A 13,453-nucleotide genomic window follows, 5' to 3' on the forward strand; every position below is an offset into this window, starting at 1 on the left:
TTACGTGACCAAGGAGTTACATTCAGCTGTTGCCTGTTGGCCATTTGATTCAGTATTTCTGTACAGCAATGTTTTATATTCTAAATGTGTATGTGGTTTCCTTGTTTCCCTCACAGCAATCTCTCTTCACAATTTCAGTGTTTGCGTTCGCTCTCCTGGCCCCGGCTGGATGGATCATGCACTGTATACCAGTTTACCGCCAAAGACCCCCTCCAGAACCCTGACTGTGCTCCACCACCATGCATAGTATGACATCAGTGAAACATCAGTGAAAGACAAAAACGTTGCCTAAATGTATCTTATCTTAATAATGTATAAGATGAATGAATATATAAACAGATAAATTAAACCACAATAATTTACCAGGTGGATGGTATAATGTTTAATATTTGCCATTTATTTATTTTCTAAAGAGGTGGGATCATGAAATGTGAATGGATTATGGATTGGGCCATTAAATTAGCACTGCTTCTATTTGTAATCATACCTTTGCAGTAAGTGCCATCCTATCTGACTCAGATCAATAAAGACAAAGTTGGCACACTGTTGCATTGTTGTTTGTCTTTATTGCAGACATGAAACATTGTTTCAGCAGGCTGGCCCACGTCACACTCAGTTTTTAGCTCAACAATTCCAATCTGTATGTGACTTCAGTTAAATACGTGATTTTTGACATGTCTTCTAGTGGACAAGGAGTACCAGGAGCCAGTGGGTCAGCCCAGGACCAGGCTCCAGAGACAGGATGTTGTTACTTTATCAGCTGGAGATGGGAATGGGAATACTTTAGTCTTGGTTCTTGGCACACACTGAGATCCATTCTCTTAGCCTCAGAACTGAAAATCTTGTTTATCTTTGGAACATCTTGTTTATCTTGTTTTAGCTGGGGTGAGCTGGGAAGAATTCCAATTACTTTCTGTAAAGAAAAGAAAACTATTCATGATATAAATAGTCAGTTGCCATAACCCCCCAGTGATGATGGAAAGACTTGGAAAAGCAAGAATATAGGAGCAATTCCTTCTCACCACTAACTAATGTGGATCAAATGGCCTATGTTTACCACAAATAAGTACAGTAGTTTGATAGTATATGGTTTTTGTGCATACTGTCACAATACATTGTTTAAAAATGCGACCCCTGATACTTTATACGTTAACCATCTGTTGCTTGATTATAAATTAGTCTATATAAAATAGTGATTATAAATTAGCCTATATAAAATAGTGATATATAGCCTAAGAGGAGTAAGTATGCCACGACGTTCGAACTTCTCACTTTGAATCTCAGCTGATGCTGAATTGTGAAAAGAGCATTAGCAGCCTCATGTTGAGGCGGGTGTTAAAAATCACTTTTTTGAATGACAATTTGTCATAGTCGGACCAGTCCATTTGGAAGAGTATGTGCTGATTTGGGTCCGGCTTTTTCTATCAGCACATTGACATATACATATACAATGACATATATAACATATACACGAAACACACCAAATGCATTTAAATTACTTACAAGCCCAATGCAATAGATTTCAATTGCTGTTAACCTGCTTTCATGGCAGCAGTGGTACAACCAAAGCGAGCCTGTGCGCGAGGGGGTTTATTCACTTTTCTCAAGACAACACCGTAGGGGAGAAAAAACATTTGACAATTGACAGTGTTTGTTTTATGATTCGTGAAGTATTTCCACAATGTCTACGAAAGCAGAGCAATGTAAGTACTATTATTTAAGATTTTCCTATTAGATCCTCCCATTTTTAGGTGTAATTTTATAGTAAGAAAGCGAATGAGGGGAGCTGTCCTTGGTGATGAAACCGCGGTTGCTAAGGCAGGTTGCAACACGTCCTCGCGTTGCAGAGGATGGCTCTAGGGGCTGGTGTCTAGGGGATGCGCTATGTTCTGGCGGTGGTCAACAAAAATACATGGGGAAAACATACTAACAGATATTAAGCATTCATCTTTGATTGACACGCTGAAAGAAAGGTTGGTGCAGCAGCGAGATGTATTGGTTTCAAGGTCGATTTGACAAATTCTCCACTAAACAATATGGTGGCATTGGTGATCAATAATGTGGTTGATTTGCTTGTTTACATCACATCTTTTACTTGCATAATAAAATACGAGTTTTTTCTTCATCATTTGCCTCTGAACAGGTGGATAAACAGACTGCAGTTACACTATTTGATAAACTATCAGATTATTTACTCTAGAAATGGAGAGTGAATCAATGCATAGTGTAATAAACAATTGGTGTTTATTGGCCCAGCGTCGTCCAGGGTAGGGGAGGGAATGGCCGGCAGGGATGTAGCTCAGTTGGTAGAGCATGGTGTTTGCAACGCCAGGGTTGTGGGTTCGATTCCCAAGGGGGGCCAGTATGAAAAATAAACTAACTGTAAGTCGCTCTGGATAAGAGCGTCTGCTAAATGACTAAAATGTAATGTAATGTGTTTTTTTGTTGTTGTCAATCAACACACCTTGAAAGAACTCAACATTTCTCAAATAGGCATATGTGTTTTGAATAGGCCTATAATAATAAATGGAAGGAACAAAGTTCCTATATCTACATTTATCTGTGATAAAGCCGTCTTAAACGACTTTAAATCTATTTGGCCATGTTTGGGGCAACATAGAATGTACTACATGCTACCTTATGGTACCATGTATAAACACCCACTAGGTAGCTTTGACGATTTGTGTTGTTTCTCCTGCATTCGGTAGGCTACATTGACATTACTGAATTGGTCAGACATTAGTTTGCACAAGTATCACAAGTTTTAGCCCTTAAAAACAAGCGTTCATATTTTGTTTTGGCAGGAAAAAACAATAGTTTTTTGGGCCTTTACTAAGCTTATCCACCCAGTTGGCTCTAGCAATTGAGCCTGTGGACGAGGTAACACTTTTGCTTACATTTCTGCTTTTGCAAAGTGTGTCTGAAGGAAGCCCTGCTGATTCTATTTACAGAACCACTGTGTTGTAGCCGACTCATATTGGCCATGTATTCATTGGTATGAAATGAGCAAAAAATGAACACACTTCTACACCCACGTATAAAGCCTACACACACTAATTTACTTACACACACACACCCTGCCCCACACAAACACAAAGCCTGTGGGTGTTATTGTTATTTTTGGGACTTGTCATTTGCAGTTCAGCGAGCACTAAACACTACCAGCACGAGTCACAAAATGGATGGCACCAAAATGACCCACTCCAGGGCTGGTTGTGACCTAGCTGGCCAAACACAAAGGTCACTTAAAGAGAGACAGTGAAGATGCCACAGGGACCCTGACCCTTTGCTATGCTTGGGGCAGCATATCAATGACCAGGCTTATACTGTACCAACCATAGCCCATTGCCCCCACCCCCCTGATTTGATAAAGGCTTCAACAGACTTCTTTTGTTTGTCACTCTGCTCTTTATTTTGTTTAGTTGCCTCTAAGATACGATACTTGCAAGAGTATCACAACCGTGTGCAACACAATATTTACCCCGTGCCCTCCGGAACAGACATTGCAAACACACTGAAATACTTTTCCCAAACCCTGCTCAGGTAAGTACCCTGCGCTGGAACCACAGGTGAAGTAACAGAGTATAACAGTATTTGATGTTTAGTTTCAGAGGAGAGGTGACTGGGGTGTAGCCTAATTCTAATACATGCACAGCAATATGACAGCATTATTGCTGGTAGGAAGTCAGTTGAAATTAGAAGATAGAAGTGGAAATATGGGAAATGGTTTCCAACAGTGCAAGTGTATCATCATTTAAGATTCCTAGTTGATAACCACCCAGGTCCTTTTTAGAGAGGGAATTGGGTTGCTCCATCCTCTGCCTTTGTGACACCATATGTTTCAAGTTGCTATACGAGGACCATGATCCTACAGGATATCAACAACAAGAGTCAACAATACGATCAACTCGTATCGCTCCATGGCTGTTTGATATTGTAGTACCCTATTTTGAAATAAAATAGAGAAGGTTTGTTGGGCTCCAACCAATAAATCAAATCTGCCAAGATTGCCATTACTGAGTATTTCCAATGTGGGTGTGCCTCAAAGGGATTTTAATTGTGTTGATGTTGTAAGTAGGAGGTTATGAATAATAATGTGAATAACAATGTTATTTTGCAGAGTGTACCTGGTATGGTTGGTATTATATTGGAGAAAAAGTACCAAAAAGAAATAGGCAATTTCAACCCCTCTGTAGGTTCAGTGGTAGCTTTGTAGATGCACATGTCCCTGGGATGGCCTGTAGTCTCACTCCCAGAGGGGCTAGGGGAGGTCTGGTCCTCTGGCTCCTTGGGTCTGACAGTTCCCAGTGTGCTGTGACAGAAGGCCTGTGGAGGGAACAACACGTCCCCTCAGAACAGGTCAAGAAGCCAGGGCAGCCATTATGGCCACAACCAGTATGTGACATTTATTTGTTGAGTTTGAGCAGAGCTCTCTGTGAGAATCAGCTGTGCTTTGATCATTGGCTACATAAATCATCATCATTAGGGAGACAGAACTTTCATGTTCCACTTTTATGAAAATTATTGGATTATGACGATCATTTTCATTTCATCACACGGTGGACATAGTAGTGAAAAAAAATTTGTGGCTAAATTACGATAATTTTCAAGTCAATATTGGCAAAGTATCTTGGATCTTTCTGACTTTGTTGAGAGAATGATCTAGCTAGATGTGGTAGCTAGTGTATTGTTACAAGCCTGGCATCCTATTGGTCCTTGGCACAGATGGAGCGTGACAGGGGCTGTGATTGTATAAGCCTATGTTGTGGTGGCATGTTAACGCTAATGACAATTGTGTCTGTGAGGCTCAGTATCGCTGGGGTGTGAAGGGAATCACGCGGGTATGATACTGTAACATTCGCCTCATGTTTTCCTTGAGCCAAATCTCCTCCCTCCCAACTCACACAACAAACCATGCCTCCCATATTGAAACCACTCTGCACTGCTCAGTAGACTCTCAGACATTCAGACAGGCACCTGTGTTTCATTGGCCTGGGGTGAACAGAGGGAGAGAGAGAGTGTGAGCTAAAGAGAGGGCGCACTGAGACTTGCATATGTCAGGTTCCTGGAAAAAAAAGAGTCCCGCACAGACAGAGGATGGAGCGCCAAATTAATATTTAATTAATTCTGCAGCATAGAGCGCTATCAGTGTAAGACTATTACGATATTGGTGTAAAGGGATGGGGCTACCTGGGCTCAATTTAAGGGGGCTTACCCAAAGGGGGTGCTATGTAACATGTCATATATTAGTAAAGTATTATGTAGTTGCCAGCTTTGCCTCCCAGCCAGTCATCTAGAAAGTAACACATACCAGCCAAGCTGTCTAGCTCTCTGCATCAGTGAACCATGGATTCACAGTTGCCCTGACCCCATGCCAAATTCCATCACTCATTAGAGTGACTGTGAGGAACCAAGATGCAGTCTGACACTGAATCAAGATAATTTCATGTATCGTAGTATAATGTGATGTACTTCATTCCTAGTTCCTCTTGGACCTTGCCTGGCATGAACAAGTCACACTCAAAGGAAATTAAATATCTCACTTCTAGCTGAAGAAACAGTGGTTATTATGGTATTATATCCCCTAGTTAATGCTTATTTACGGTAATGTAATTTATAATCTGTGGCTCAGTTAGTGAAAACATTTAGAAGATAGCGAAAGTGTAGGTTGTTTTAATCTGATCTAAGATGTGTTTTACTGTGTGTGCATAACGTATGTGTGTTTATTTGTCTGTGTGTCTCTGTGTGTCTCTGTGCGTCTGTGTGTGTGTGTGTTCAATTCAATTCTGCAGTTTAATATATGCAACGAGGGCAGTGATATTAAGTCATACTCCGCAAGATATAAAGCTAATCCCCCCCATTGTTGTAAACTGACTATCCTTTTCAACTGCCTGAGAGAATGTTTTTTACACTTTGGTTTCTGATATTTAAAATTGTCCAACATGCGGCCAAATTCTTACGGAGTATAACTTTCAGGGGAATAGTCAGAGTAAGAAAAGTTTTAAATGATTTTGATCTTGTAAAACGTCATAATAGTAGGCTATTCTGTATTGCTACACTAAAATCCTCTTATTCACTGCCCCTGTAGAAATTCTATACCTCTGCCTCTATGAATGACCTTTCAAAAACAATACATCAGAATTTGTAATCTGGGCTCTCATGCTCCAAGTCATTTTACTGATAGCACAGCTTAGTGCTTTTAGATCATCTTTAGTAAAAGAGCAAGGCTCGCTGTCTCCCCCCACGCCCCACCCCCACCCCCCTTCCCCTCCCCACCCCTAGAATCCTCACACACAAACCAACCAACTAGTTCTCCCTTCTCTCTAAATGGTGAGATATCCACCTTCCCAGGGGACAGCAAACACAAACGTCCATCCCCCATTAGCTCACAAACATAATGCTACCGGTCATCCCGTTTGAAACAACCTATTCCTTTGTCATTATAGTTTCTCCCCTACCGTAGATTAGTTCTTACATTTATTTTAGAGACTTGAATCCATATGCCTGTTGGATCTCATTATTTCTCCTGATGATACTGATACAGTATCATAATGTATGCATACGGACATTTTGTCTCTGGTGCAATAAACATGTGCTGTGACCTAGGAATTCTTATCTAACCTCACACACATGTTTATTACTAGCTGAAGCATGTTTCAAAAGTGTCACCTCTGTATTTTCCCTAACCGATTTGGTGTCACTCCCATCCTTGACGACAGCCCTACAAAACAGGATATTTATCCCTGAGAAACATCATGGCCCATTGGCCTCTCGGTATGACTGCTGCTGAATTTATCTTTTTGGAATGTGGCAGCCATAGAGGGAAAACCATTTGCAGTTTCCCCTTTGGAGAAGTATGGGGTTGCCACTGAAAACATGCAATTATTTTTATTTTTTTTCCTTGTCACCAGATACGCATGAGATGCAGTGATCATTGAAGTTTTTGCAAACGTTTCTGTTCATGTTTTTTTGTTTTCAGAAGACAAAGATGTACAAAAAGTGAAATAGAAAATTAAAGTCATTGTATGTCACACTGAACGGATAAAGCAGGGAACAATTCCCCATGCCTTCAGTGAAATATTAGAGACACTGCATCCTATGTGGGGTCTATCTGGGTTTGTTTTCTTCTATTTACCCTGTCTCTGTAGTGCCATTTCAATGTAATGTGCTGTTTCTTTGTGTCTTTGTTGTCTCTTTTTTTCCCTTGTTCCCCCTCCCCTCTCCCCCCTCACCCCCGGAGCAGCATTCTGTCCCGCACAGGCAGGAAGGAGAACCAGGAAGCTTCCAATTTGGCCGTGCCCATGACCATGTGTCTTTTTCCTGTGCCATTCCCACTCACCCCATCTCTAAGACCACAAGTCAGTTCCATCAACCCTACAGTTACTCGCTCCCTCCTTTACAGCGTTCTGCGTGATGCCCCGTCAGACCGTGGGGGGCAGGGGCAGCAGAGTCGGGACGCTCAGCTCTCAGAGTACCCCTCTCTGGACTATCAGGGGCTCTATGCGACCCTCGTGACCCTGCTTGACCTGGTGCCCCTGCTGCAGCACGGTCAGCATGGTGAGTGAAACCAGGACACACCTTTGTACGTGTCAGTCGCCCCACGACCCGTCTTGACCACATGAAGCTGCCTTTTCTGGCCTCATTCCCTTCAAGAGACGAGTCCCACAGAAGATCTAAAGGGATGCATGGGGTGATGGGGAACATGCTGAATCCTGTCAGCTAACTTTGTTGATAACTTACTGGAATTTACAGACATATTGTAGTATTGTACACATGTATTAACTATTTGCAATCTCTTTTTAAAAAATGCATTGAAAATTGAAATGTATCTGTAAAAAAGCTATTTTAAAGGTTAAATTGCTATGGTTAGCATATGTTGTGTATCTATTAACTGCACCAGGGAATCGTAATCTGTAAATAGCAAGTCTGTGAATATATCTGAATATATGGAATAAGCATGAAAGTACATCTTCTTGATTAGAAAGCACTACCCTTTGCTGAGGGCAAACATCAGTGCAGTATTAATGGGTTTTACTGAAACCGCACTGACCTAAACTGAGTTTCACAATACTCTCTTAGGATTTTGTTGTATTTATACACATTGTATATTTATGTATTTTCTTTAGGTTTTAATGGTATGTTTTTATTTACTTACATATGTTTGCAACATATGTACATTTCATTGAATTACTGTCTCTCTCTCTGTGTCTGTGCGTCTTGGCTCTCCCTTCTCCCATCAGATCTGGGACAGTCCATATTTTACACAACAACTTGCCTCCTGCCCTTTCTCAGTGACGATATTCTCAGCACTTTACCCTACACTATGATCTCCACTTTAGCTACATTCCCCCCATTCCTGCACAAAGACATCATTGAGTACCTGAGCACCTCTTTCCTCCCCATGGCTGTATGTGAGTACAGCCACTCTGTATCTAACATCTATCTACTTGCATGTGAAAAAGAACACCTTTTCAATTCAACACAAAGTTAACAAGTCATTAAGTGGGATAAGTCTCATTCAATATCAGCAGTCATTACCATATCAAAGGAACTGCTCGGTTGGTGTCCCACAGTATGCAATCCTTCATGAGGTTAAGGTTCTTCATTTGTCTTTTGTGCCCTTCTTTAGTGGGTTCCACTAGAAGAGAAGGGGGTGTCCCAGCATATGTCAATCTCTCTGCGTCCTCTATGCTAATGATTGCTATGCAGTACACCTCCAACCCAGGTAATCCTTTAACTCACGTTATCCCCAACCAATACAGTACATCACAGTGTCTCTGTCCAGTGTAGCACAGCCTGTCTTTTGATTAATGTACTGTACACTATGTTGTACCTGCCGCCTGCCTGACTTTAGCCTCTACCTCTTTGTTTCCAGTATACCACTGTCAGTTGTTGGAGTGTCTTATGAAGCACAAGCAGGAAGTGTGGAAGGTATATGTTCGTGAAATGCACGTGCCATTTTCACATAGGTTAGATGTCCAAACAACTCTCTTGTAGATATGGAAAGTGTCAGTGAATAGCTTTGAGAGGTTCTTACAGTTTAGTTCACTATGGCGTGTGTTGTGTTGTGTCAGGACCTACTGTATGTCATATCCTACGGACCATCCCAAGTGAAGCCTCCAGCTGTGCAGATGCTCTTTCATTACTGGCCTAACCTAAAGCCCCCAGGAGCCATCAGTGAATACAGAGGACTGCAGTACACTGGTGAGGGGCTTATGGTCTACCTGTCAGGCTGGTCTTGTGTGCAACAAACCTTTAGATTACAGCAGTCTAATCCTCCTCCCACCTCTCCATCTCTCCCCTCTCCTTTTTTCCCTCTATTCTATTTTCCCCAGCCTGGAACCCCATCCACTGCCAACACATTGAGTGTCACAATGCCATCAATAAACCTGCCGTCAAGGTAATATCTGAGTAACTACTGTGCACTGTGTACACAAACATAAAGTGAATACATAAAGTATGTGCCAGATTGCCATGGTGTGTTAAAGTGTCTTTGTGTTTGCTGCTGTAAGCACAACATTAAAGGAACCAGGGAATGCTTGAGTGACTTTTGTAGTTCTGTGGTGTAATGATATCACTGGCCACGCAACTTGAGGCCTGTTTGCGCTACTCTGCCTGTCTCTGCTAAACTATGCTCAAAACAGACAAGTTGAGCAGAGATAGGAACAGGAGTAGGGACAGGGGCAAGATTTCAATTACCTAGGAGCACAGAGGGGGTGTGTGTGGGGGAGGGGGGGCTAATTGGAAGCCATGACCCCATGCTGCCCCTGAGGATAGTGCGCCTGTAAACGAAAGCAGTAAATTACAGAACACCATCTGAGCATCTAGGCCATAAGCACTGTGGCCTAATACAGGGCCATGCACAGATCATAGATAACAGAACAGAGACATATGCATGCAGCCAATCACAGACTAAAGGCAAGCAGAGACAGGTAGACTTATTTGTGTTTGAGGTGTTATCACGTGTCAGGGCACAAGCGTTGGAGAAATAGGGTGTGGTATGCACTTCTTAGGACCCCTACAATCAGATATCACTGCTATTATTGTACTGTATATTCCATCTGGATCCTGTAACTGTCTGTTGTCGGCCTAAAGATGTGCATCGACCCCACCCTCTCCGTTGCCCTGGGAGACAAGCCCCCTCCTCTATACATCTGTGAGGAGTGCAGCCAAAGGATATCAGGGTATGTTATTGTAAAACCTTAATCTCCACCAAGATGCCATTCCAAACATACATCACCTGCTGTCTGCTTCATTATTCTGGTCTTTATCCCGAGGGAGAGGCATCACCATGGTTACATAATTCCCTTGAGCAGATAATGAGATTGCCATCACTAAACAACTTGCTCTCATTTCCTCTGACTTGTGGCATACTGTAACCAATGGCTATGTCTTGCTCAATAGGGTACAATGTCTCTTCCTTGATCCTCACTAAAGACTCACAATATATAATGAAACAGTCATGCAGACTACTGTATATGTTTGTGTATCTGCTGTAAGTGTATTTATAACTCTGAAGTAGTCTCAGCTAACTATAATTTGATTTATGATTGATATATTTGTGTGACCTTTACAGAGATCATGCAGAATGGCTTGTTGATGTGCTCTTGCCCCAAGGTGAGTGTTAGCAAATTAGTCTCTCTCTCTCTCTCTCTCTCTCTCTCTCTCTCTCTCTCTCTCTCTCTCTCTCTCTCTCTCTCTCTCTCTCTCTCTCTCGTCAATCAGAGGGGAGTTGGAGTTAAGACTGTAGGGAGGGAGGTGGAAGTTATTTAGGCTGAGTGCCCACATGAAAAAAATTAACTACAGTTTACAATAGAATACTACAGTATTTACTATAGAATTCTATAGTAAACTGTAGTATACTGTAGAATACTATACTACACGCTGTAGTATCTCTCGATCATGTGAAGTACTTACTATAGAATGTTGTGGTATACTGTAGAATACTATAGTAATTGTCACGTTGTATAATGATTAGAAGACGTATTAGGGTTTTTTATTACTCCACCCAACACAAGGTACGTCATGAAAAACGACGGGGACGAAGCCCAAAACAAGCACGTATATTGTAGTGTCTGAACAATTTATGACTTTGCTGACGGTTGTAAATGGTCTTAGGATGTTGACTCAGCTTGAGAAAGCATCTGGAGAGTATTTCTATAGGGGCACCCTAAAACAGAGGAAGTCTGTTAGGTGGAGTCCTGGGATTGGTCTGTAGGGGAAAACACCCATATCTGGTTACATAGGATATATATACTATGGTTTGGGACAAAGGAGGGGAGAATAACATATTAGAGATTGGGGCCGGGTATTCTCCAGATGTCTGCAGATGTCTGTAAATTGACGCTGAAATCCTTTGATATACAGTTTTTCTCGATTGCTAAGACACATTTCTTGAAAGCTGCTCTCCTTTTCTCTTAACTGTGAACACAAAACCCAATTTTCAAGCTACATTCACAAAACCTCAGACTCTTCTTGCAAAACCAAACTTTCACCTCAAAACAGTTCAATCTGTGCTCAAAACTGAACTATGTTGTCAAATCGTGCCCCGAGTCAATCAAAATTAAAAACACTACTGAACAGTCACTAAACACTACGTAGAAAAATAGAAAACACAATGCTCAGGACATGAAGCTGGAGAAATAAATGTTTATTGTTCACTGTAGGCTAAATGCATGTTGCAAAACAAAAAAAACCTGTGCATTTAGCACTTGTACAAAAAGACAAAACAGAAATCTTGTGCATTTACATGTAGCACTTGTAAAAACAAACAGAAATCTTATGCGTTTGCCACTTGTGTACAGTAAGCCCATGTAAAAATAAAGTACAAAAATATACAAATAAGTGCATTACTCAGCCACAGCATCATGTCTCCGTACTGGGTCAGGCCACAGGACTTCATCCACATCACAGGCCACATTTTGTCTGGCATGCCGTATCCAGGCTTGGCATGCCTCCACACCTATGTCACCACAGGCAAGTCCCATGGCTTGCAGGAGATTTACCCTGGTGTAAGGTTGGCGTTCATATACCTTCCACCGCCATGAGGAGAAGAATTCCTCAATGGGGTTTAGGAAAGGGGAGTACGGTGGAAGGCAAAGATTGATAAAACCTTGGTTCATATTGTACCACTCTCTAACCTGGAGGGCTCTGTGAAAACTCACATTGTCCCAAACAACAACATAGATGGGATGCTCATCCTGCTGCCCTAACAAAGCATCTCGCATGTGATTGAGGAAAATGAGGAGCTGGTGAGTGTTGTAGGGCCCCAGGTTGGCATGATGGTGGACAACCCCATGATTGCTGATGGCAGCACATAATGTGACATTGCCACCACGCTGCCCAGGAACACCAACAATGGCCCGATGGCCAATCACATTACGGCCTCTCCTTCTCCTTTTGGTGAGATTAAACCCAGCTTCATCCATGTAGATGTATTGATGGGGTCTTTCCATTGCATCCAGTTGAAAAACCCTCTGTAGAAATAGATATAGTTTTGTAAGTGATACGGAAAAGTGATTTAGGCCACTACAGTAAATCACTACTTAGAGTAATCAACATTGAATGTGTCTGGATATATGCCAACCTGTACATACTGGAATCTTTGCTCTTTGACTCTGTCTGAGTTGCGATCAAAGGGCACTCTGTATAGCTGTTTCATGCGCAGTCTGTTGCGCTTGAGGACACGATCAACAGTAGAGAGGCTGACACTGTTGATACCCTCAAAATTTAAATGGTCCTCAATGATCTTCTGCTGAATTTCGCTCAGTTTAATGGCATTGTTCTCACGGACCATATCAACAATTAGGGTCTCTTGGTGTGGGGAGAACATACCTGTCCTCCCACCCCCATGTGGCAGTCTTTCAATTCTACAAAAAGAGAACATGGAGTTACAAAAAATATACATGGAATACTAGGCCTACAAACAGTTAGACCAACCCTCCATTACAATACTACTGTCTCGCCCTGGCTCTGGGGACGCTTGTATGTTGAGCCAGGGTGTGAGTGTTCTTTGTGTTGTTCTAGTTTTGTGTTTCTAGGGTGTTCTAGTTATTGTGTTTCTATGTTGGCCAGAGTGGTTGTCAATCAGAGGCAACGAGTGTCAGCTGTTGCTGGTTGTCTCTGATTGGGAACCATATTTAAACAGTCTGTTTTTCCACAGTATTTGTGGGATCTTGTTCCTGTTGTAGGTTTGTGTTTTGCACCTTTGGACGTCACATATCGTTTTTGTTATTTTGTTCGTGTATCAATAATAAAAGCATGTTCGCAAATAACGCTGCGCATTGGTCCTCTGTATACGACGATCGTGACAACTACAGTACATTGGTACAGTGATGTACTGAAACATATATTTACTTACAGTATTCTGTGGTACAGTATATAGTATGTCATACAGTAATTGCTGTCAACATTTACATACTGTACTATAATGTCAAAAAAAGGTAATTACCTG

At 41.8% G+C, this 13,453-nt stretch overlaps 1 protein-coding gene across 4 annotated transcripts in view; it reads left to right on the top strand.

The window, feature by feature from the left end:
• Positions 1-1,593: 1,593 nt before the first annotated feature.
• LOC121539326 (protein unc-79 homolog) overlaps positions 1,594-13,453 on the top strand; it is a 59,056-nt gene continuing 47,196 nt past the window's right edge. For 3 of the 4 annotated variants that reach the window (XM_041847729.2, XM_041847731.2, XM_041847730.2), the window contains exons 1-10: positions 1,594-1,703; positions 3,423-3,543; positions 7,244-7,557; positions 8,241-8,411; positions 8,630-8,725; positions 8,876-8,931; positions 9,075-9,204; positions 9,336-9,400; positions 10,096-10,184; positions 10,577-10,617. In XM_041847729.2, the coding sequence (XP_041703663.1) occupies positions 1,682-1,703; positions 3,423-3,543; positions 7,244-7,557; positions 8,241-8,411; positions 8,630-8,725; positions 8,876-8,931; positions 9,075-9,204; positions 9,336-9,400; positions 10,096-10,184; positions 10,577-10,617 (1,105 nt within the window). In that variant the 5' untranslated portion in view covers positions 1,594-1,681. The remainder of the gene's footprint in view (positions 1,704-3,422; positions 3,544-7,243; positions 7,558-8,240; positions 8,412-8,629; positions 8,726-8,875; positions 8,932-9,074; positions 9,205-9,335; positions 9,401-10,095; positions 10,185-10,576; positions 10,618-13,453) is intronic. The other variant, XM_041847733.2, reaches the window with a different exon arrangement.

The sequence above is a fragment of the Coregonus clupeaformis genome, chromosome 25 (genome assembly GCF_020615455.1).
Source record: "Coregonus clupeaformis isolate EN_2021a chromosome 25, ASM2061545v1, whole genome shotgun sequence".
NCBI lineage: Eukaryota > Metazoa > Chordata > Actinopteri > Salmoniformes > Salmonidae > Coregonus > Coregonus clupeaformis.